Source organism: Hypomesus nipponensis, chromosome 19 (genome assembly GCF_054491055.1).
Source record: "Hypomesus nipponensis isolate SF chromosome 19, ASM5449105v1, whole genome shotgun sequence".
Lineage (NCBI taxonomy): Eukaryota > Metazoa > Chordata > Actinopteri > Osmeriformes > Osmeridae > Hypomesus > Hypomesus nipponensis.
Window position 1 is genome coordinate 16,027,616 of NC_140379.1, and position 23,573 is coordinate 16,051,188.

The window sequence follows — 23,573 nt, forward strand, 5'->3', positions numbered from 1 at the left end:
AACATTTAGGAATCTTTAATTCACACTAGTAATAAAATTGCATTACATTTCATAAAATAAATGTTCCAGTTTATATATACAGAGAAAACAGACTGTACAGACCCTCCAAGGAACCATTCCCGAAAGGGGAAAAGAAATTAAAAACAAACCCAAAACAAACATCACAAAAACATACAAGCAATACAGTGCTCAGCTAAGCAGGCACAACTGTACATCAAAACTTGTAACTGCTCAGTGTTGGGGTGGGGGAGGGGCAAAAAGTAGTACATTTACAATAGAGTCCTTAGGGACTGATAAAGGGGGTTTTTAAAAAGTATTGCAGGCAAGCAGACAGACGCTCCTCTCTATCCAAGTGCAGCCGAACATCCATCGCGTGTGTAAGTGCAGGGCTGAGGCTTGCTGCCACCAGAGCCCAGCTATTGAACCTGCGTCTCAAAGCTCCCATTCAGCTGGCCCTCCTCATAGTCCATCTGACACAGAATCATGTTGTTCTTTAGGAAAAACTTGTCCCCCACGCAAAACCTGCCAGGGAACAAACGCACCCACGCGCGCGCGCGCACACACACACACACGCACACACACACACACACACACACACACACAACAGGCACTGCCATTAATAAACAGACAAAGGGGATTACAGCTGACAACATGACAGAGTTATTTGAGTTGACTGGGCTGATAATGGCGAAATTGCTCGGGGAGAGAGAACGTGGCGATTGAGATCAGCCAGTAAAGCTGCTTGGCGTTGCTGCACTGCCAGCTTTGATCGCACACGTCTGGCTCTGACGTTTGTGCCCGGCGCAAATGCCATTGTTCCTTGTATTGGGTTTCAAAGCCCTTTCTGATGGTCACCATAAAGGTGTGGCTTCCCATAAAAGCCAATAAAAGCCCTATCGTTTCAAAGCGTGTGGACAAGAAGACTGGCTCCCAATGAACACACAGCCGGCCCTCCCAGGCCTGGCAAAAAAGGCATCGTCACACCGGTTTCCAAGGAAACCCTGCCACAGGGCGAGCTTTCCATGCGCCCGTCTGGTGCCAACGCTCCAGAATGTTTTCCCTCTAAACTCAGAGTCAAATTGACGGAAGAAAGGAAAAAAAAAACAAGCTCACACACAAACACGTCCCAGGCAGGCCCAGTGATGTGCTTTTACATGGCAGTGCTTGTGTGTAACACAGATGAACTAGCGCCCTGCAGGCTCCATGCGACTGAAGATAAGAGCTGGCCTGTTGGCACTGACGGCTGCCTCCACCAATCTAGGCTGGGCCAGTGTGCCAGGCTGGCAGAGAGAGGGCACGAGTGCACCGCCTCCGGGCCAGGCGAACCTGGCCCTGCGTCTGCCACCTCAGAGCAGAGAGGCGGCCGCCAGCATTCCCATACGGCAGGTGCCCACCATGGTTACTGACCCCTCCCTGCGGAGAGTTAATGGGCATGTGCTGTACACATGGAAGAGGGTCACAACACCTCTGTCCGCTACAGCGGGGAGAGGGGTTGTCTGAAAGCTGATGGAATGTTTTCGAATGTTCAGTCCGAATGTTCTGGTATATTTTGAGGGTAAACAAGGAGGGCTTTCTAGGAAGAGGCCTACTTTGGTCACAAGTCAGCGATACGCTGTTCTGTTGTGGTGAAACGATATGAAGAGGTGCCGCAGTTTATGGATATTGTAGTGAACGGTGGACTATCTTAAATTCACAAGTCGTTCTCTTTGGACGTCTGCAGTACTATCGATTTCAAGCGTGAAGACAGATAGGTGTACTCTTTGACATATTGTTTATGTTGTAAAACACAGTGACCATCAAAGAGTCTTAAAGTGGCGGAGGGTCAAGTCTACTCCAGTGTGAAACTCAATTCTAGTGACTTGTCGTCTATAGAGTATAGATTCCTAAAATTCTACTCCACCACCCTGAACCACGGCCTTTCTAGTGCCTGTAGTGGGGCTTATTCTTGCTGTGCCCTTTTCCAGTCCACAACCTGGTGGATGTGATCAGGCTTGGTGCTGGCCTGGCTGCTCCATCACTTCAATGCATGAGATCATATTGTTCCCCTCAATCTTATAATCCCTGTTCTAGTCACAAACACAAACAAGGACAAACTACCGTCGGGGTCACAATACAGAATAATTAACGGAGAACTGCTAATGCAATGCAGAGCGTTGGAGTGCTTTACGGAATGGGGAAGGCAGACCAAATCAGGATTTGCACCGACTCAAGTCTCAGAGACTGAACTCCTGCTGATCTGCTGCGTCGAGAGCCAGATTGTTGGGCAGCTACTGCTTGAGCTAATGGCCATCTCAGTAGAACGTAACGGATTTGAAAAAGGCAATCTCACAGCACAGTTGTGATCTCTCTTTCCTTACCTCTGGTTACAAAGCTGACAGGCAAAACAGTCCAAATGGTAAACATTATCTCTGGCTCTCATCACCATTTCAAAGGCTGGGATCAGTTTACTGCAGGCAGCGCAGTTCCCTGTAGTACCGAAGAGCCTGGAACAGAGAGAGAACACAGGCAGAGATTAACCCACCTTCTGCAGTATCAATGCAACGGCACAGCTAACAAAAAGTCAAGACAGAAAGAATTGCAGAGAGAATCCGAAAAACAGGGCCAAATCGGAATACATTGAATGTAATACACAAACCTATCTTGGCACACACTTGGTATTTTTGTTAATGAGGGTTACAAACCTAGATGTTAATTCTTGGCTAATGATCTAATTAAAATGATCACATGGTTCTAATCCCCTTCTTCAAAGAGTTTCTTCCAGCACGTTGCGAAAGCAATGAAAACAGGGCTGAGGCAACCAATTGAACTGTTGAAAGTTTTCTTCTTTTTAAACCCAAGTACCTAATGAGACTTGCTCCAACCAAAGCCAGCTGGATTTTACACAAGAGGCTAAATTCTATAATGTAGTCAAAAGTTCAAAAGATTCCCGTTGTAAGAATACAGGCTCTATCCCTCTGCCTTCTCCCCCCCCCTCTCTCTCTCTCTCTCTTGCTCTCTCTCTCTCAATCTCTCATCGAGAGAGCTCCAGAGAGGATGACAAGCAAGCCAGGGAGACATAACCTTGAAGAGGTAGGTAGATGTTCGGCAGGGCGGGGAACAGACACACAACTCAAATTTCACTGGTGTTTGTTTAAGCTTATTACAATGGAGCTAAACCATCAAGGTCACAAACAGAGCAAGGGCCACTGGTGGACTGGAGATCTCTGATTCTGCTCAAAGCAAAGGGAACTCACCCGTTTGCCCCGGGTCAGATTTACATTTTCATTTTCCAACTGCCTGCCCCAATGTTTAATTTGGAGATTCAGACACACAGATAGACTTATACATTCTGCATGGGGAGAGGGGCCAGTTCCACAGCTTTGCGAGAGGGGATAAGGCGACAGACGGCAGATCTCCACTCTGACAGTAAGTTAAACACTTTCCAAAAGTTGTGGAGGCTCAGACACAGAAAAAAGTCACAAAGTTGGTATCCCCTTGTTCACATTAGTCTCTCTCGGTTGCTCTCCTCTTGTCACAGAAAACATCTATCCAGCAGACCCTGCTTCTAATTAGAGCACAGGCCCAGAGGAGTGGTGTATTACAGAAGGAGAGAAAGAGAAAGGCAGAGAGAGAGGCAGGGAGCGAGAGGCAGGGAGAGAGAGGCAGGGAGAGAGAGGCAGGGAGCGTGAGGCAGGGAGAGAGTGGCAGGGAGAGAGAGGCAGGGAGATGGGATAGGGGAATGGCTATTTACTTTTAGATGCATTGTTGTGTTGAACAGAGGCATTATTAGAGGGGATAGGTGTTCCAGTAAATTGTAGGCCTATTTCTATGAAGACAATCTACTGCATTGTATGTGTGGGTAACACACAGACCAGTTCCCCTTTTCAGAGAGGCCTTCTGAAGAGGGTGTTGTGAAGCTGGGAAGAATGTTCAGCCTAACTTTTGACCAGCAGTCCTGAGTGCTCAGTTGAGTCTATTTCATCTTCTGTCATCCCAAACTTCCAGAGTCATTTTCATGAGACAAAGCAGCATGTCCATCTGAACCCTCTTGGCCTCATAACTTAATGACCGGAGAAATGTTGCAGTCTCAATTTATTCTGCTGTGTGTGTGTGCGTGTGTGAGTGGTGTGTGTGTGTGTTTGTGTGTGTGTGTGTGTGAGAGAGAATAAGTGTGCATTTCTGTGAATGTGGTTGTCGACTGTACATGTGTGTGCATGTGTGAGTGGTGTGTGTGTTTGTGTGTGTGTTTGTGTGTGTGTGTGTGTTTGTGTGTGTGTGTGTGTGATATTTGCCATGCCTATCTGATCCTGGCAGGGCAGTATCCAGCTTCATGCAAGGTGTTGCAGGTCTCAGGAGAGAGGTGTGAGGGTACTGGAGAGTCATCTTGGAGGCCATGGGTCTCTCTCATAGCAATGTGGCCCTCCCAGCTTGCAGCACTGTATGTCCAGCAGTGGTGACATATTGCAGGGGACTTGATGGCCATCACCATCTATGCCCTCCATCCTTTTCTGCCTGTAGATTTGAGCCTGTGACGTCAATCGTTGATTCTCGTCGTCTCAATGTCAGAGATGGTTGGTCATTCAGAAATCCTTACACTTTTCTAATTACAAATATTAGACTCTTTTTTGAATGCTGACTTCCCACATGTTGTAATGACACATGCCTGAAATTGTGAAGGTGCAGTGACTCGTGCAGTTCAATTTCCCTGGTCATTTGGATTAAATAAATCAATATCCTCAGAAGAGAGAGAGAAAAACCGAAAACCATTTCCCCCCCCACTATTTCTCTCCAAATCGAGTATGAAAATGTGAGGGCATACCTCAGTACTCCTAACCAGACACTCCAGACAATCATGCTTTGTTAAGCAGTCATCAGTTTTGTGGCAGGGTTTGAGGCACAGAAAGGGTCCAGCTTAAAATAGAGGCTTCGGTGGTTAATTTAAGTGGATTACAGGGTTACAAATACTCATTTGGAAGGTCACCCACAAACTGTGAGACACAATGGCATGGATTTCCAAGCTGTATAATGTAAGATAAAGCAAAAGCAGCCATTACCAAGGCAATGCCATTTAGAGGCTGACTTTCCAGTGGGAGTGTTGAAGGACTGTCAGGTTTCATGGCTTCCCCTCTGTCAACCTGCTGTCATGTGACCTGTCACATGATCTCCAATACAAGACATTCCTATGGTTGGGAATGGAAATGGACTATTATGTTTGGTATGTATTGGATTTTCCTTGTTTGAAAGCTGAACTTGCCAAACATTTTGCTCTAGCAATTGTTTGCTGAAGTAGGGTATTTGTATTCATCTTTAACAATGCAAAGCTGTAGAAAGCGCTAGGATTAACAGGTATAGCTCAAACAAGAAATGTACCAAACATCAAATTCTTCCAAATCTTTTCCAAATAATGTGGGCTGTTTGGAAACAAATTTGAAATGCCTTTTATTGCTGGTGCTGCTCCTTCTGTTATTGTGTGATTAGTGTGGATCTTCAGAGACAGGTGTGCCTTTAGCTGTTTGAACGTACGTCTGCACTGACTTCAAACCCGGATAACACCTACATCATCTGCCTGCCTGTCTCTTCAGCTTGCTTCTGATTGGTCTTGGGTTCTCTTCATGTCTCCAAGCTGCTCTCAAACTTTGCGAGTTTTAACTCTCCATGAATGTTTTTCACAGAGGGCAGAGCTGCTGAGGTAATGTATTCACGGCAGACTCTGACCTTGCTCAGCAGTGCTTTTCAAGGTATAACGCTTCCTTTATAGATTTTAAAATGCTGCCAGAGAGTTGGACAGCTGGGAACAGAGAAAAACAAAAGCTGTTTTACATTACAGCAGTTTCATCTTAGTAGAAGGGACCAAGATCGAAAAAAACGTAATTACCCCCAAACAGCATGTTGAGTGTCTGGTATTACTCCCATTTCCGAACAATTACACTCCTGGAAAAGTCACAATGTCTATTAGCTGGCAGTGTTTCCTTTCAGATTTCAATTAAAAGCACTTTACTTTGATAAGTAGATGACTGATATGCCCCCCCTCCCCCTAATCTATTCAACAGTTAGAAGATGAAGCGATTTCAGGCTCTGGGACCAGGCCTTGGGAAGCATGACTGGCTTGTCAACCTTCTTTGGCGAGGTCAGCGGATCCCCGGCCCCAGACTAAAATGAAAGGGCTAATTAATCCATTGTTCTCCTTGATAATGGAGGAGTGTGGCAAAACTGCTAATAAAAAGCAGACCGAGCCGTCTCCAGCGGAGGGAACTGAATGTCAAGTGGATCCACAAACTTCTAAGGGGGGTGGTGGTGGTGGTGGGGGGGGTCAGGGGACGGTGGAGGAACAGGAGGGGAGGAGGGGAGGGGGAGCAGAAGGAGCTCAGGGTGCTGTGGGGGGTGTGTGGGGGAGAGGGGGGGTGCTTGCCGGGGCTCCTGAAGGACGAACACAGACGGGGCTCCTATCATAATGAATGTGTGCGTGGCAGGGCTCCAAACCCAGGGAAATGAAGGAAGTGTGTTTAATCCGCCCGCCTGTCTTTAATGAACTGCAGCTCTGTGCAGGAGGCTAATTCGGAGTTGGGATTCGACTACATCACTGCAGGTGAGGAGCAGTATTCATCTTGGTTGACATGGCAGGGGGGCTGGGGGCCACTGAGGGGGGGGGGGGGGGCGTGGCAGAAGGTGCGTCACCTACTTTGGAAACCCAGGGACTCTTCTCACAGCATGAGGGGAAAGTTTTTAATTTGATCCGTAATAGAATTCATCTGAAGCATCTCCAGCCATTAAGTGGCATGCATTTGTCTCAGAGTGAAGTGCAGATGAGTGGGCAGGATTTCATTAGAGCTCCAGAGCTGGGGCAGGAACATAGAAGGGCCATCTCTCTCTCTCTCTCTCTCTCTCTCTCTCTCTCTCTCTCTCTCTCTCTCTCTCTCTCTCTCTCTCTCTCTCTCTCTCTCTCTCTCTCTCTCACTATCTCTCTCTCTCTGGTTTTCTTACCCCCTTTCTCTTGCTTTCCTTCTCACGTTCCTATAGGCCTACTTACTACCTACTCTCTTCATTTCACCCGACAGTCGCCCCTTTCTCATTCTCGTCTGATCTCATCCCCTACTTTTCCACTCTCTCATCTCTCTCTCCCTCTAAGCCCTCGTCCTCACCCTCTTCCCCGTCTGTCCTCCCTTGCCTCCCTGGCCCTTCTTTGAGCAGGCTCTCATCATAGCTGTCAGCCCAGCGAGCCCCTTACAGCCAACACCATAGGAACACATCGCAATCATCAACTTGTGGTGAGACCGTCGACTTCCTAATGGGCAAAGAGATCCATCAGGCGAGAAGTGCCTCTTTCAGGTGTTCATATTTGACCATGTCAGAAGCCCATTCTGGCCTCTCAGAATTCAGCCTTTTTCCTCGTCATTCGGTCGGTTTATTATGACCTCATCTGCACCATCTGCCCCTTCCGGGGCCAGCAGCGGTGGGTCTTAGAGAAGCTCTCTCTTACTGCATCTTAACAGCATTAACTGTGGCTGGGAGCTGATGGATGGTAATGGCTCCTCTCAACACCCCAGCCCCTAAGCCCCTCTCTGGTGGGCCACTGCCTGCTGGCAGGGAGAGGCCAGGGGAGGAGAGAATGAAGGAGAGTGTTCGGGGGGGGTGGGGGGGTGGGGGGGTGGGGGAGGAATGAGGTGGGGGGATAAGGTATGGGTGGGAGTGGGGAGATAGGCAAGAAGGGGGAGAGGTATGGGAATGATGTGGAGAGGGTGATGACGGCAAGCGAAGGAGAGGAAGGGATTTGGGGGGGTGGCGGCGCGGTTGCGAAGGAGCGAGAAGAAGAGGGGTGGAGAGGTGGAGGAGGGAGGAGAGAGGCAGGGCAGGCAGCATTGCCTCTAAGCTGGCCCCTGGGGGACTTTCTCTGGGATAAATGGCGGGATCTCATTGGGGAAGCCCCAGGGAATGTGACTTAACACCCAGGAAATGTTCATGTTTAATTTAGCAAGCAGATGGCAGGGGAGGTAGTGTGTGTGTGGGGGGGCGGGGGAAAGGGGGGGGGCAGAGCCACAGACACTGGAGTTGACTCGACACAGTCTTCCATGTTGCCCTCCCTCCAGCGCTATGGTTACTGACACCCAGCATGCACTGCCAGGGGTGACAGCCATGATCATGAGAACGAGGAGAAGTAGAGGAGCTAAAATCAACATCAGATCGAATGACAAACTTTCTGTTGTCTGCCTCTCTGACGCTCAGGGACACAGCCCGTCAAGCATGTGGACACTATGGGATTCAGGCTTAATTGACATGCATCTCATCGCCATCGATATCCTGTTATGAGGAGCAAACAGGCGCTTGATCCACCAAAACTGCCTGGGAGAAAATGGCTCCTAAAAGCCCCCAAGATAGAGCATTGTAAAGCACAAGTGTTGGTGTGTGTGTGTGCTGGGAGGGATGGAGGGGGGGGAAATGGAAGGCCAAACGTTCATACTGGTGGCGCTCCAGACCGTGGTACTGTTACACAGCCCTGGGTTTCATAGCCTTTCAGCTCAGTGTATGTGTGTGTGTGTGTGTGTCTCTTACCTCAGGTAGTCTCTGCGACAGAGGATGAGGTTGGCTTTCGTGTACAAGGTGGATCCCACCTCTCCCAGGCGACAGTCGCAGCAGGCACATTTGAGACAGTCCTCGTGCCAGTATTTGTCCAGGGCCTTGAGCAGGTAGCGGTCTTTAATCTTGCGATTGCAGCCGGCACACCCCTTCTGTTTCCCTTTGGGCTGGACGGAGAGCATGGGCACACCTGTAGTGATAAGGAGACAAACAGCCCAACGTGATTTACTGCCCAGGAACACGAGTGACTTTTCATGTTGGCTTTTTGATAAGGAGCCCGCTCTCCTGGAGGCGTCAGAGCCGTGCAAGGGCTCGGAAAGCTCCGGAGCCCTGATTCTTATGCATTACTGGGAACACTCTTCCGTGCAGATAGGCACACAGGTCACATTGGACTAGACTCACCTCGCACACCGCGCCTGTACGAACACATGTTATATTACATGGTACACAAAACATGCGATACTATGCGAGACGCATGGACGAGAGCGTACGCATCCGTGTGTGTTGGTGTGTGTGTGTGTGTGTGTGTGGAAGCCTGTGTGTGTTTGGGAGTGATTCAATATGCAGAGAGGCTTAATTTTGCTTACCAAGGTATTTACGGCCTGTTGTAGACTACGTTAGTCACCTAGCATTTCATCAAAGCTCATTTCACTCAACTGTCCACAGCTGTAAAAGCTTCTCATGGGCTTTGTTTGGTATAGATTAACATGAAAGTTTTTAAAAGCCTCTGACCACAAGAACTCTGCTACCAGACCCCAGTGAGATATGTTATGGCCTAAGTGCCTCTCAGTGTACACTTTCTCTCCCTCCCTCCCCCTCTCTTTCTCTCTCCATCCCTCTCTCTCTTTCCCTCTCTCCCTCCCTCCCTCTCTTTCCCTCCCTCTCTCTCCCCTCTCTTTCCCCTCTCTCTTTCCCTCAAACTCTCTCTCTCTCCTGCCTCTAACACGTTAACACACTTTCTCTCTTCCTCGTCCACACACACACACAAACACACACACACACACACCATACGCCCGCCGCATTATAGCCTTTCCTCCTTTTACACTTATCTGTACTCATGTGTCTGCAACGAGCGAGCCTGAGTAACCAAACCCGCAAATTGCCCCGCTGTCACGCAGGTCCCCTTTAAGTGCGCCTTTTAGCCTCCTAAAGGACAAATAAAGTCCATTTAATAACTGCACTAAACACTAATAGTCTATGTGCGGTTGACATTTGTGTTTGGACTAAAAGCCCCCCTCAGGCCACGGCTGGTACAGGGAGGCCGGGTGAGCAGCTCCCCTCTGCAGCACTAACAGGTCTGCCACAGCTGAAAGCACAGGACAACAGCTCTTAAGACACTCTCTCCCACACTGGGCTATTGATCCGGCTAATAGAACACATGGCGGACGTCGTTCGCCACTCTGCTTTCAAAACACATTTCTGTCCAAAAGCGGACGCAGGCTGCTTGACGGGGGGGGGGGGGGAGGTTTGGACAGTGGTTTGTGCGCGTGTGTGTGTGTGGGGATGATTATAGAGCCACAACAGTGGACCGTTTAAGGACATGATATGTTCCAGACTAATAGGACCTCATAGCTGTTCTTATTCACTGTCTCGTATCATTCTAACGTTTCTGTTCCTAAAATGAGCTTTCGTCTAACTCTGATCTGCTCATGTTGTCGGAACATCATATTTCTAATGTCTATTGATTTGATTGGCTGACAGAGGAATGAAATGGCACAATGGAACCTTTTAATGTACTGTATCTGATAATGGCCACTGTAGTTTCCACTGAGTATGTTGTGATGTCTGTGTCTGTGTGCAGCTGGGAAGGGCTGTGCGGTTGTAACGGCTGTGGTTTTACCCATGATAAACAGCCCCTCTGCCGGTAGCAAGGTAGTGTCTCACCCTCCAATTCTCTTTTTCTCCTCCAAGTGTGTCTTTTTCTCTTTCACCCCCCCCCCCAAAAAAAAAAAAAAAAAAAACTCATAGCACTTTCTCACAAAGCACTTTGTTCTTTCGAATATCAAAGCACATTTTCCTGTCTCCTTTTCTTTCTTTCCCTGTCACGCGCGCACGCGCCCACGCACGCGTGCGCACACACACAAACACACACACACACCCACAAGAAGACCTTATTGAATCCAGATTTGTTCGTGGATGTCTGACCATCCACACATCAATAATACCGTGGATGTAATATAATTAGCATGTCCCATTTGAAAACGGAGGAGAGGGAACGAGAGAGCTTGTTAGTCAAATTTATGACTTTGGTTTGTGCGTGAGCATGAGCTCTGGTGGTGCTCAGCCATCCCCATTTCTTTATCAGAAGTGGAAAGGGGAAGGCTAATTGGTCCAGCGCTGGTGATGGGAGCCATCAATTAGTGTTCTGTCTCCCCTCCTGCCCCCTCTCCTCCTCCCTCCCTAAAGCAGGCCCCTTGAAGCTGGCGCATTAGGATCACAAAACCTGCTATAAATACCAATGTTCAGTGTAAATGAAGCTAAAAAGCTTCAAATTGAAGCCACACTAGCTGAGGGCGCTCTTCTTTACCTGCATCTCATGGCTTGTTAGAGGAGCTCTCTGCAGGTATGCCAACAGAGCTTCGCCTGTCAGCCTTCCACAGAACTAAAAACAGTCTTAATGAGGAGAGAGCGCCTGTTCGTGTGTGTGTGTGTGTGTGTGTGTGGGGGGGGGTAGGCGTGCGTGTGCATGCGTGTGTGTGTGTGTGTCGGCGGCCGAGCATGCGCAAAGCAAGGAAATCGGGTTCCTCAAAATTCCCTGAGGGATCACACAAAAATCGTTAATTTGCTTTTTATGACAGCTAATTAGTTATTCTACTCAAACTCTTTGCTTTAAATAAGAGAACTAATTATACACAAAGGTCGTTCTCCCCCACCTCCTGAGAACCACTAATAATTGGTTTAGACCACCACCCACCACACAGCACCCACCCATGCCGTGAACATAACGCGTGTGTTTTAAATCAAGTTTGCCAAAGAGAGGGAGCTTAACTCCTGCATGACGGAGCCAGCTCATCTGCTGTCTGAGTCTCCTTTGACTTTCTCAGAGTGTTAGGACGTGTTCACCTTCAAGTTGACGACGCTCCCCTCCCTAGCCTAGATAGGAAACTCCTCCTCTCCTCTGTGGAGCTGCCATGTCTGCATACAGTATGTCCTCTCTGGGTTGTGGAGAGCTGGCTGAACATACACATAGCCAAACGTCTAGCAAGTACCTGGTGTACAGCTGGCAGGATCTTTCTGTTTCAGATCCATCTTAATGAACAACTACAGGCTTGATGTCCTGAAACCCAAACAACAAATAAGGTCAGTGAAGTCATGGAAATCTGAAATAAATGGCATGTTGATTGCCATGTTGTCCCTAAGCCATTTACTTTCTGTTTTGGATTTAGTTTTCTTACTGTCTCAGTTGTTGTACCATGCAAACCCCCAGAGCAGAGACGAAAAGTTACATTATCAAAAGGAAGCCTCCACTTAATCCAATCCATTTAACAGATACAAGTGCTGCTGACCTTCCTCTGTCATTCAGTGTCACAAAAGGAATACTTTGCCACACGATGATTCATACGCCAACGAGATGCGGCCACTTGCCTTGCCAAACATCCTCCATGAGAAGAAATTGAATTTGCCATTAATACTGGGTGTAAGGGCCTGTCATCTATCTCTCTCTCTCTCTCTCTCTCTCTCTCTCTCTCTAGCCTTCTACTTTTTAAAGACCTTATCTCTTTCTATAAAGACCTTATCTCTTAAGAATATGTACAGTGACGTTATTTTTTTCTCTCCATGGAAACTGTCAGACCATGTACTTTCCCATTACAGAGATAGCATCCAATTTCTATGTAAGCCCATTTCAAGTTCAGTTTTCACAGCTATCTAAACCTCAAATCAATCTGCAAACCCTTTTGATGTGTTTAAGGTTCTAAAGTGAAAATAAGCCGTTTGCGGCACTCGAAGAAACGTTTGAAATACAATTATCACATCTGCATGGCGAGGCCTCCGTTTCCTCAGATTAGACAAGGAGCGACGTCGAGAAAGAGGGGATGACGCGCCCTCCGATCCCCCTTTCCTCTCGTCGTACCCTACGTGTTGGCGCACGCTAATCTCTCAAATGAGGCGCCGGCGTGACGGGAATGTGCTGCGTACAGTAACAGCGCCGGCAGGCAGGGGGGTCACTCTCTGAAATTAAACACATTTGATCAACGAGGTGGATTGACACCTTGATGTGACGCAGCCTCCCTGGGAGTCCGAGGGGGAGAGAGGCTCGATGAGCGTCGCTCAGCTGTCTGGGCTGAGGGCCGGTGGAGAGACGGAGGAGGGAAGGAGGAGGAGCAGGGGGGGAAAGGGGACGATGAGGTCAAGGGAGGAGAGAGAGCGAGGAGATTTGGGTAAAGGAGGGATCCCAGAGAGGTGGGGGGAGGCGATAGTTAGGCAGGGGAGGGAAAGAGGGAGGCTGTGGGAATGGGGGAGGAGGGGAGGCAGGGCTGAGTGAGTTAGCCTCGTCTCTGGGGCCTGCATAATTATTACCCTCCACTGCAGTAAATAAGAGAGTGGTAAGCACTGCCATGACAGATGCTGAGCAGGACGCTGGGAGAAATTACATGCTACATTACAAACAACTGCAGTCGACTGAAACAATGACTATGTATCATTATCCTCTCGTCCAACACTCCCAGACGTCAGACTCACCAGTCTGTTCCTATGGACTGATCCCTGTAGACCAACACGTGATGTAGCCACCTCCAGTGGATCCACTCTGTCTGCATGGATCCTGCTCTCTTGCACGGAATTTCAGGACCGAAACTGTATTTGTGGAGCGTAAAAATATCTTACATCACTTCGGATTCTAAGTAAGATATCTGGGGGACAAAAGCAACCTTCACGTGACTTTATCTAGACGGGTGTGGCCGTCGTAGCATCTGCGTCGGAGGTCGTTTTGTGTTTGGGAACTTTCTGTAAATACTCCCTTTCTGGGAGCTGTGAACCCATGTGTTTGCGTCTCCGGCCCCCTGTGTAAACGCGGTGGCCATGGTAATCCCATATAGAACGAATCCCTGCTTGAGGATCCTCCCTTAGTGAGGTTAATACAGATCCCAGGCAGATGTCCTGCCTTTGTCTGCATGAATCAGCCCCCTTCAATCAGCTCACATCATTACTGTAATTGAGCCTGTAGACACAGATTCTCCTCTATTGCCAAGACAAAACACAAGACATCTGGTAATAATATCAGATGAACTACGCCAGCTGAAAGCCGACAAATGACTGTATTCAGAATGATAAGCGTCGTCAAGACAGCCGTGATTCACCGAGTGTGAATCATATTTCCCCCCGCAGTTGGAGCGATGCATTGAGAGAGCAAACGCACCACACACACACTCAGACACACACATCACACAGTAGTGGCTCCCAGTCCCAGTCTGTGATCATTCGTTTCTATTAGCCGTGGTAGTGGTGGTTGTGTGGTTCTGGGTGTGATCGCTTCTCTCTCTCTCTGTGCGCTCCGGTGTAGTCAGACACCTTTCCAGAAGGATGTGTACGAACGCCGAGGTCTGTGAGCGAAGTGCTTGTTGGGCCTGCATGCTAGCATTATGACATAATTAGCACCCGTGGAAAGTGGGGGGAAAGTGCCAAAGAGAGAGAGAGAGAGAGAGAGAGAGAGAGAGAGAGAGAGAGAGAGAGAGAGAGGGAGAGAGGGAGGGAGGTAGGGAGGGCGATAGGAAAAGAAGAGAGAGAGAGAGAGAGAGAGAGAGGGAGGGAGAGAGAGAGAGAGAGAGAGAGAGAGAGAGAGAGAGAGAGAGAGAGAGAGAGAGAGAGAGGAGGGAGGGAGAGAGAGAGAGAGGGACGGAGAGAGGGAGGGCGATAGGCAAAGAAGAGAGAGAGGGAGCGGGTGAGGAAGAGGGAGAGAGAGGCAGAGAGAGAGAGAAAGTAAGCCAGAGAAATAAAAGAGAGAGAAAAAGGAGTAAGAGTAAGCAAATAAAGAGAGAAAGAGAGAGAGCAGAGAGGAGAGGAGAAAAGGAGACAAGGCATGGGCTAGTGTGCTGACAACAAGGAGGGGACTGTTCATTAACGAGATGCACTCTCACAAACTTTGCAGCTTGCTGCGGCTAATAAGGCCCGGTGAAACGGAGCCACGTCGTCCCAAGCATTGACCCTAGCACAGCCCCGGATAAGGGAGGGTTTTGTCTCCTGGAATAATTGCTCTTTTCACATGTTACAAGTGTCCTGACCCCCGCGGTCGGCAGCCACTTTCCCCCACCATAATTACTCCTGATCCGCTCCAAATGAGGTAGCCGCATTAGGGCTGCAATAACACTGGCCCGGCTTCAAGCGCGGCGTGGGGAGTCTCAGCAGAGCAGCCAGGAACAGGACCGCCTTTTCTCCAGGCCGCTGGTCATTTCCATCACGTCAGACAAGCATTTCTTAGACTTGAAGTCAGCGAGAAGGAGTCAGGGCCCTGGGCCCTCTTTCTGTGGAGGCACGGAGGCTTACAGCAGACATTGTTAGCTCCTGCTGCCCCTTACTCACTGCGGTTTGGCTGCAGACGCCATCCCAATTAACGGATAACTTCATTACGTTTTTTTTCCGCACTTTTCAGCCCCTATTATTTTTAATTTATTCACATGGGGTTAATTAAAAGAAATGTATCACAGAGATATGCAACAGCTTTCTAATTAAATTCATTACTGCTTATTTTGAGACGGGAAAACTGGCAGGGATTCCAGTTATTACAGAAAGCAACTTGTTCCAACACTTGGTTGCTCGCTAGCATGGTGAGACAGCTCTGGAAGGTGAACTGTTGACAGTCCTAGCTCAACAGAGAAGGAGGGAGAGAGAGAGAGAGAGAGAGAGAGAGAGAGAGAGAGAGAGAGAGAGAGAGAGAGAGAGAGAGAGAGAGAGAGAGAGAGAGAGGGCGGACAGAGACATAGAAAGAAATAAATGCCTTTCGCTCCTCAACCCTCTTATGCAGGACTACCACCATTTAGACCACAGGGAACGTTGGAAGAAAGTGAAGAAAGTGGGCTGAGGCTGGATGGAGAGAAAAGAGGAGGAGGTGTTTGACCTTACATCCTACCAACCAACTATGCTTTCTATTGGGCCTGTTACAGTGAGAGAGAGCCTGGGGTTTGAGTTGGGCTAAGCCCTCCAAGGGCAGAGCCCTCTCAGGCTGCCTCCTCGACCACACTTCCATCACGGTGACTCTCTCCCAGTCTGGCTGGCAGTTTTTCCCCGGGCTGAAGTGTATCTTCATATGTGTGAATTCAATTCATTTTCTTGCCATGGATTGCATTAGCATTTGAATAAGGGGATAAATCCATCTATTCTCAAACTAGATCTTTTCACAGTTTGATAAAGGGGACAATCGTATCTGCCACTTCATGATTCCTGGCCAAATGTAACCATTAGGACTGTCACGACTTCTTTACGGCATCAGGCACCGAATAATGCCCAAACACTTTTTAGACCACATTAAAAATGAATTCAAGGGAGGCATAAATGTAGCCCTCTAAAGTTTGTGTCACTCCTAAGGTTAGGAAGTGATGTGTGAAATGCCCACTCCCATGCAATTACAGCACACTTATTATTTCAAAGGATATGCCAGCAGACAGGTGTGCCATTCAGGAACCTCGGTGGGCTGAAAATGGAGGGAAAAAAGAACCGGCACACTGAGGAACTCCATGTGGCCCCAGTTTAATGTTGAATAATGCAAATTCACCACAGGGGATGGTTGTTTGGCGAACAGGCCCACAACGTCATTGAAGCACTTTCTCCCAACTTGGCTCTTCATGGGGTAAATAATAAGGGCCTGTTGGATGCACTGTCCATCTGACTCCAAGAGCCCTGAATGGAGGGTCACACAGAGAGCCTGGTTGAAGAGGAGGCCTCTGACAGGCAATAACATGGTTCAGCCACCAACCACGAGGACTGGGTCAAAATGACCTTTCATCCCACTGGGGTGGCTATGTGTTTACAGTGAATGGATACTGTACAAGTTCCTGGCTGAAGATGGGTGATTGCCAAAAAAAGGAAAAAGTACCAAACGTTTCTACGTTGATGTCTTTAAATCTGAGTTGGAGTAGGGTATGTTTCTCTATGTGTGTGTGCGTGTGTGGTGTGTGTGTGTGTGTGTGTTTGTGTGCGTGTGGATGGGCCATGGTGGTTTTTAACGACCACACTATTTACCCGTTTCAATTAGAGCAGAGCACAGCGGTGAGTGTGCGTTGAGCACGACTGTTACACATGGATCTAGCAGCAGTGAATTCAGGGTCTGCATCGATTACATTCACATCTTCAATACCCACAACCCAATCTCCCAGCTTCCAAATAAAGCCCCAATTACAAGCCTTAATTAGTTATTCAAGATTAGATTTATTAAAGGTCAACTGATTGTAAATTGGGCTCGTTAAAATGGGTTGTTATGTAATCTAATAGAACTCCAGATTTCTATTTACTATGGTCATACTGTGTCATTCTCCCCCACGCATCCTGATGTGTTATTGCCAAGAGTGATTTATTGATTGCCAAAATATGTACCATCGTTTTTGTAAATATTGGCCAAGTCAAGACTTGTGAGCAGTGAAACTTAACATATACGGTATTTGTAAAGTATAAATATGTGTTCTTATTCTGTTCGGATGTTGCATGTTTGCATTTTATCCTTCAACATTCCCAGACGACACCCCCGCCCTCATACATCCATTCATCTTACAAACTTAAAGGACACTGGCCAAACATGTATGAAGGGACTATTTCAGAAAGCATTATGCAAGGTCTTCCAGTTATGTAACAGGCAATCATGGCAGATCAATTTGTTTCAAGATGGAAACTTGCATGCATAAACAGACACTGGTACAATTATGCTACAATATCGGATTTCCACATAAATGATGCATTACAGTGATCACAGGCTCATCAACATTCAAACAGCAGCATCCTTTTGTATGTCTAAATACCTTTCAAATCCTATTTCTGCAGAGCACTCCCAGTGCACTGGGAGCCACCAGAATGTTCTTAGAGCATCTTCAGCAACAGAGTTGTCTCATTGAATACAAAAGGACATAAGCGACGAGCATACATCAAAGTGCTAATATCAATCTAGCTAGCGTTAAATCAGTACCACACGTCTCTGTGACTAGACAAAAGCTGCCGTCCGACTGCCATCATGGACATACTGTGCTAGGACCAAGAGAACCAGTTGAAGAAACGGGAGGTGAAAGACTGAGGAAGTTGTGTAAACAACCAAATGAAGGTGAGCATTTCAGTATTGGTAGGATAGGATAGAGTGTGACAACTTAGAATGTGTGTGTGTGTCTGTGTGTGTGTGTCTGTGTGTGTGTGTGTGTGTCTGTGTGTGTGTGTGTCTGTGTGTGTGTGTGTCTGTGTGTGTGTGTGTGTGCTCCTACCCCAATGAAAGAGAAGTCCCGCATTTTCTGTGGCTACTCAGCCTTGCAGTGAAAAGAGGCCCAGAGTCCTGCTTCAACAAGGCCAGCCAGGGGAATAACATGTGGTTTAAGGACCAATAGGAAAGTAAATTAAAAACCACCTACTGTAAAATCATCAATGTGTACCTCCGTGGCGTCTTTCAGCAGACTATAATGTACTATTACCAGGAGAAAATCCACAGGGACGGGCCATCACTACTCCTGCCTGTGTAGCTGCTGCCACGGATAGTGTACCTGCTGCTCTGAAAGATACACAGTCACACCTGACCACCAGCAGACATGCTCCAACCAAGGGATGGAGATCTCCCAGTCCCAGAGTGATCCAGTGGACGCAGACTCGCATGGCCCAGTATGTATTTCAGGTCATTGGGGGAGTTCACAGCCAAAGAGAGCATCACTGTGTGTACGACTAGCGCGTTACCCTCGTCTGAACGCCGAGCGTGTCGGCATTCGTCTCAGGACTCAAGGTGAGAGATAAGGTTGCTCCGAGACGGTTTTAAAAGGTGGTCTAAAATGACGATTCATCTCAGCGTGTCAGCCCGTCTGAGGATCTTGTAAAAGGTTTTCCGTGTAACGTTGAGAGTGATGGAGTGGAGCGCCCTTGGAGCATAGAGAATTTTCTGTTTACCGACATCATTTTGAAACACTTTCCCCCCCCTTCCCTCCCCCACCACCCCTCCCTCTCCCATCCCCCCCGCCGACACTGTATGATTGTGACACCTGAATAAAAACAAAGGTGGATATGGGGTGAGAGTGAGAGAGAGCCTAGATCAATTACGAAGGACAATGGAAGCACCGACATTGTCCCTTTCCCATGATGCAGGGGAGGAAAATAGATCTTGTTGTGAGTAGCTCCCTGGCATGAGGAGCGGCTAGCTGCTGGCTGTAATAAAGGGATTCTCTCACACTTCAGGAGTGCATAATTGAGTTTGTGTGCCACCCTGGCGGGCGCAGCCATTTGCACCAGAGGCAGGTGGGCGCGCTTGCTTCCACGTCTGTCACGTCTCCATTCAGTCCCTTTGAGTTCCAGGGAGATGATGGGGAAATGATACACATCTCCTGCACTCGCCGATGTGAGACGCTCTGGACTGATAGCGATCCGGAGGTTTGGGATGGGAGACAAAATTGGGTCGGGTGGGAACTGTGTGCATGCGAGATCATAGCGGATCAGACGGAATCGAGCACTCACTGCTTAAAATGGCCAAATTGATTTACTGACATCAAATTCGTTGCGTTGGATGTGGGTATTTTGTTGAGGTGTTGGGTTGCATACTGAACTGAGCTGTAGTGTGCACATGTATTAAAGTCAAGTACTGGACGGTATTTGACTTAAGAACATACCCTTAGACTGGACCGCCAACTGTAATTCAGTTAGAATCTATACTCCATATGAAGTTTATTACCATTTAAAGTACCTTCTAAAAAAGTTATGTTTTAACCTTTTGTCTTCTGAGTTGTATTCAACAGCTAAACATGTCTATGGGTGATTATTTGATTGAAAATTCAGAAGAAAGACTGGGTGAAAGAAGGTACAGTCCTCAGAAAAGAGAGCAAGTGTCATGAAGCAGATGCCAAAATAAACATTCAAATAACTACAGCTGACCACACAAATCACACGCTGAAATAAGTTGCAATATTGTTTGGAGCTGAGGGCACAACACACAGATGTAATTTCTATATTTAAAATTGGCAAGTTTAATTTAGAGGAAGAACAAGCCAATAAGCTCGGAAAATAGCAAATACAAGAGAGAAAATTACATTCCTGGGGAAAAAGTGAAGAGACTTAAGGAATGTATAAAAGTAATCTCCAACTGGAAATTAGAAATCAACCCGCAGAAAACGAATAACAGAAAAGAAATATTACTGTCCACTTTCTAAATCAATATAACATTGCTACAAGACAGAATTACCATGGTAACTCCAGTAAAGAATGAAGCAATTCTTATTATTTCAAAATAAAAATCTGTGCCTGAAGCCTAAGTTTTATTACAGCAGCCGACAGATCACCAGCCTGTATTCATTTGAAACATTGCTTTTCAATCACATGCTTTATGAATGTACAAATTTCATTGGACAGGCTGCTCGCAGGGTCGTAAATTAAAGTGCAAAGGTAACCACAAATTTATCATCAGGTCGGAGGATTGAAGGTTTTCTCCTCTTCAGCCATGGTTCTTAGAAAGCCCAGTGGTGCGAGTGATCAGCCAAAGACATGTCTACAATGAAGACCCAATTATTTCTGCTACAGCAGAGAGTTTCTAATACCTTGAAGGAAAGAAAATGGCTGAATTGCTTTTTTTTCCCGCACTAAAATTAGAAGTCAATTGGAAACTTTATATTAGAGCGGGTGATATAAAATGTTCACCTGGAATTCTTTGGACATGTGTTTCCGCAGCCTTCCAGAGACGTGTATACAGTAATAGGTCATTTCACAGAGGTTGGGCAGCCTAGCTTTCTCGAGCCACATCACACTTACGTACCACTGAGTAATAATACACTACTATTGTATCCTAGCAAGCCCAACGTGACTTTGTAAGTTCTGTGACTGACATTCAATGTGGACCGGAGCGTTATTGTAGGTCACAAAATTCATGTCAAATTTGTGAGTGTTTAAAAATAGTAGGAGAGGGAATTGATTTGTATCCTACTTTCTCAAAAGAGGTTTAGAAAAGAGGGAAACAAGATTAGCTCCCTTGTAACTGGTTATTTCCCTAGATCGTTGAGAGGTTTCCTAAGACCTTCAAGAGACATCACACGTACTTCCAATGTTACGCTCAACATGTTCCAGCGAGCCTCTGTCACTCAAACTGCAGACTGAACTGGAGACAATGTTTTTGTATGTTTTTGTATGTAGTATGTCACAGACGTGGTTTATAACTCCACTCTTGTGAAGAGCTCGCCCTCTCCAAACCCTCCACAGTGTGACGTTCTCTTCTGGGTCTGTTGGTTGGGGTTTGGATTACATGCCAGAACCCTGGGTTTAATAACAACAGTAGCCAGTCTCTCTGGTGACATGACCATGAAAAAAGACTGGAAATGTCAGTGAAGGTAGATAAGGTGGTTTGGATTACTTTGTCAGGTGTTGACGCAGCCAAATGTTTGCCAAACAGGCTTGTTCTGATGGTGAATATTTGGGTAGACATGCCGGCGAGTCAAAACCCGGTTGATCTTGAGATCAATGTCCTAATATGTTCATGGACCCAGATCATAGAACGATCACGTCAACTAGGCTAGCGTACACATGCAGACACATAGTCAAACACTCACACACACACACACATACATACATAGGCACACACAATGTCACCCCATATGTACAACTGTGGTCTAAATTGCACTGTGGTTAAAATGGGCTGCAGAAATAGCCTGGCCTTGGATAGCTTATAGCCAATGGAACACTAACAGGCTAACAGCCGTGACTACAGAGTGAAAGAGCCTAGCCCCAGACAGCTCTCTCCACATCCCTGCCAAAATGCCAGCGCAGTTGGTCGGCCCCAGCAAGCAAAGGGTGAAGCTTTTAGGCAATGAGCAGCAGGTGATCTCAGCTTTTCTGCAAGTCCTAATGCTCCTAAAAGCCACTCTCCCTGGTTCTGTAATTGGGCATCAGTAGTTAATGTAGTATTGACTGCATTACATGGTCCTGTGCATCCTTTCCCACTAATGCCATTTGCATCACCTTGTACATTTACCATATTGCTTAGCCAATAGCTGTTAAAAGCAATCTGAATCATGAATCATATGGGGAACTTTTAGCAAGACAGACATCCAAAGGAGACAATTTACAGTTGAGTTAATCTGGGTACATTAGCACAACATGGATTCAGCTAGACAGACCAATTTATGTTTCTACGGCGATCCCTTTATTGGTTTTTAGATGGGTAAGTGAAAGGATGCTCTGCTGAGAGATATGAAATATCCATTTTCAAACATAAATAATGGGTCGCAAATGCAAGCCATTACCTTCAGAAAAAAAAGCCCTTGGCTAAAACCAAATGTGTGATGACTACATTCTCTGAGAGATGACACGAATAGCCTATTAAGGTCAGCACAGGTTGTGAGAAAGTGCCCTATTGTCAAGAAAACAGCATTCCCCATGCACCACATAGAAAAGTACTTTGAATGGCCTAGGACTCCAATATTGTGGGAAATCCACAACATTTCAGTTTGAAAATTGTAAGTTTGATGGGTTTGTTATGATGGGTCACGTGTCTCATATGATAATTCACTAAATTAAAATTTGATTAAAATAAAAATTAATTGGATTACCTCACCCATTAACCTACATACTTTAAAATAGACGTATCAAATATAGAGCTGGAAACCGCCTTCGTGTTGCACGGTGTTATCCATAATTTCAATCAAGTTAAAAGCACTCGCTGTCATCTCCCTTTCTGTGCCGATGTCAAAGGCTGCTTCGATAACTTCAGAGAAGCGAAGTGCACTTAGAGTTAAGAGGAGCGTAGCCGAGAAGACCTATTTACAGTGGCAGCGTCCCTCTGTTGTTAATGCAGCACACGTGGACAGAAAGCTTTTTGATATAAACTTAGGTAATTTAGAGTTGTTTGAAAAAACAAAACAATAATGGAAGCTGCAAATGGATCCAGATCCAGCAGTCTTCATACTAACTAGACGACTCTATTTACGAGCATGACAACTTACAGGGTTAGAAAAACGAAACAGATATGTTGTACGCAAAAGGATGATGAAAAGTAAATGAACAATGCTCAATAACGGTCGCAAAAACAGCCGTTGTTTTCTGTGACACCAAGAAGAAATGCCCATTGCCGGGGTTGTTACTCACCCTCTTCCTTGTCCAACACCATCGTCCTGAGGAACGAGGAGTCCGGCTCCGGGCGATCCGTTCTCGGCTCCAGCAGTCTTCACCGTTCGGTGTACGCAAGGCTGGAACTGGCTGAAAACAGCAACGGAATCGTCCTTTCGTAGCACAAGCTTGGTTTGAGCGATAGCTTGACAAAAACTATACCTCCTTACTAACGTAAACCCTCAAAAGATTAATGTTACAGTGAATGTTATTCTAGCGATTCTATCGGAGGAATAGAGGTGTCCGCGCTCACTTTTCTCTAGCTAGACACAAAATTGACCTCATCGGACTGTGCTGGAACTGGACTGCAATTAACACCCGTAAACAGTATTGGTTGGTCTTCATAAATTCCATGCGAAAAAGAAAGAATGAAAATGTGTCAAATCTAAATCTGTAACTGTACACACGGACGGATCAAATACTGGGCGACAGTGCTCTCCTCGATGTAAGATTCTCTTTCTCCGTTCTCATTTGCTCCGAAACTGTAACTATATTCAAGAAATCCAATTCCGGACCTGACAACTGCTAAAAGCATACTCACACTGCCTTTCTCTCCCAATTTATGTGCTGCGCTCGCTCCTGCTACTGAATAAATGCGCGCAGTTCCCAGAGACCCTCGGATTCCCCTGTTAATTAAATCAATTCATTATGCTCAGATCTGATTAGCAGCCCTTCCCCCCTCTTTGAATCAATTATTCAATACACAAACATAATTGCTTGTGCCAGAGGTGTCTAAGTATTAGCTTATTTAACTCCAAGGACACTAATTACCC

The 23,573-nt window shown here is 46.8% G+C and overlaps 1 protein-coding gene across 1 annotated transcript; it reads right to left on the reverse strand.

Annotated features, from left to right (window-relative positions):
* Positions 1 to 23,307, reverse strand: lmo1 (LIM domain only 1). Its single transcript, XM_084682428.1, has 4 exons — positions 22,780 to 23,307; positions 8,527 to 8,740; positions 2,358 to 2,483; positions 1 to 522 (listed from the first exon to the last, which is right to left on the reverse strand). The coding sequence occupies exons 1-4, from the start codon at positions 22,799 to 22,801 to the stop codon at positions 417 to 419; spliced, it is 468 nt and encodes a 155-aa protein (XP_084538554.1). The 5' UTR covers positions 22,802 to 23,307; the 3' UTR covers positions 1 to 416.
* Positions 23,308 to 23,573: the final 266 nt, after the last annotated feature.

Bases quoted from the DNA above. Each gene is read 5' to 3' on its own strand.
- lmo1 (XM_084682428.1), bottom strand. From the start codon at position 22,801: ATGGTGTTGGACAAGGAAGAGG. The intron at 8,741-22,779 runs GTGAGTAACAAC...TTATCACTACAG, and splicing joins GGTGTTGGACAAGGAAGAGG to GTGTGCCCATGCTCTCCGTC. The intron at 523-2,357 runs GTAAGGAAAGAG...GTTCCCTGGCAG, and splicing joins TGTCAGCTTTGTAACCAGAG to GTTTTGCGTGGGGGACAAGT.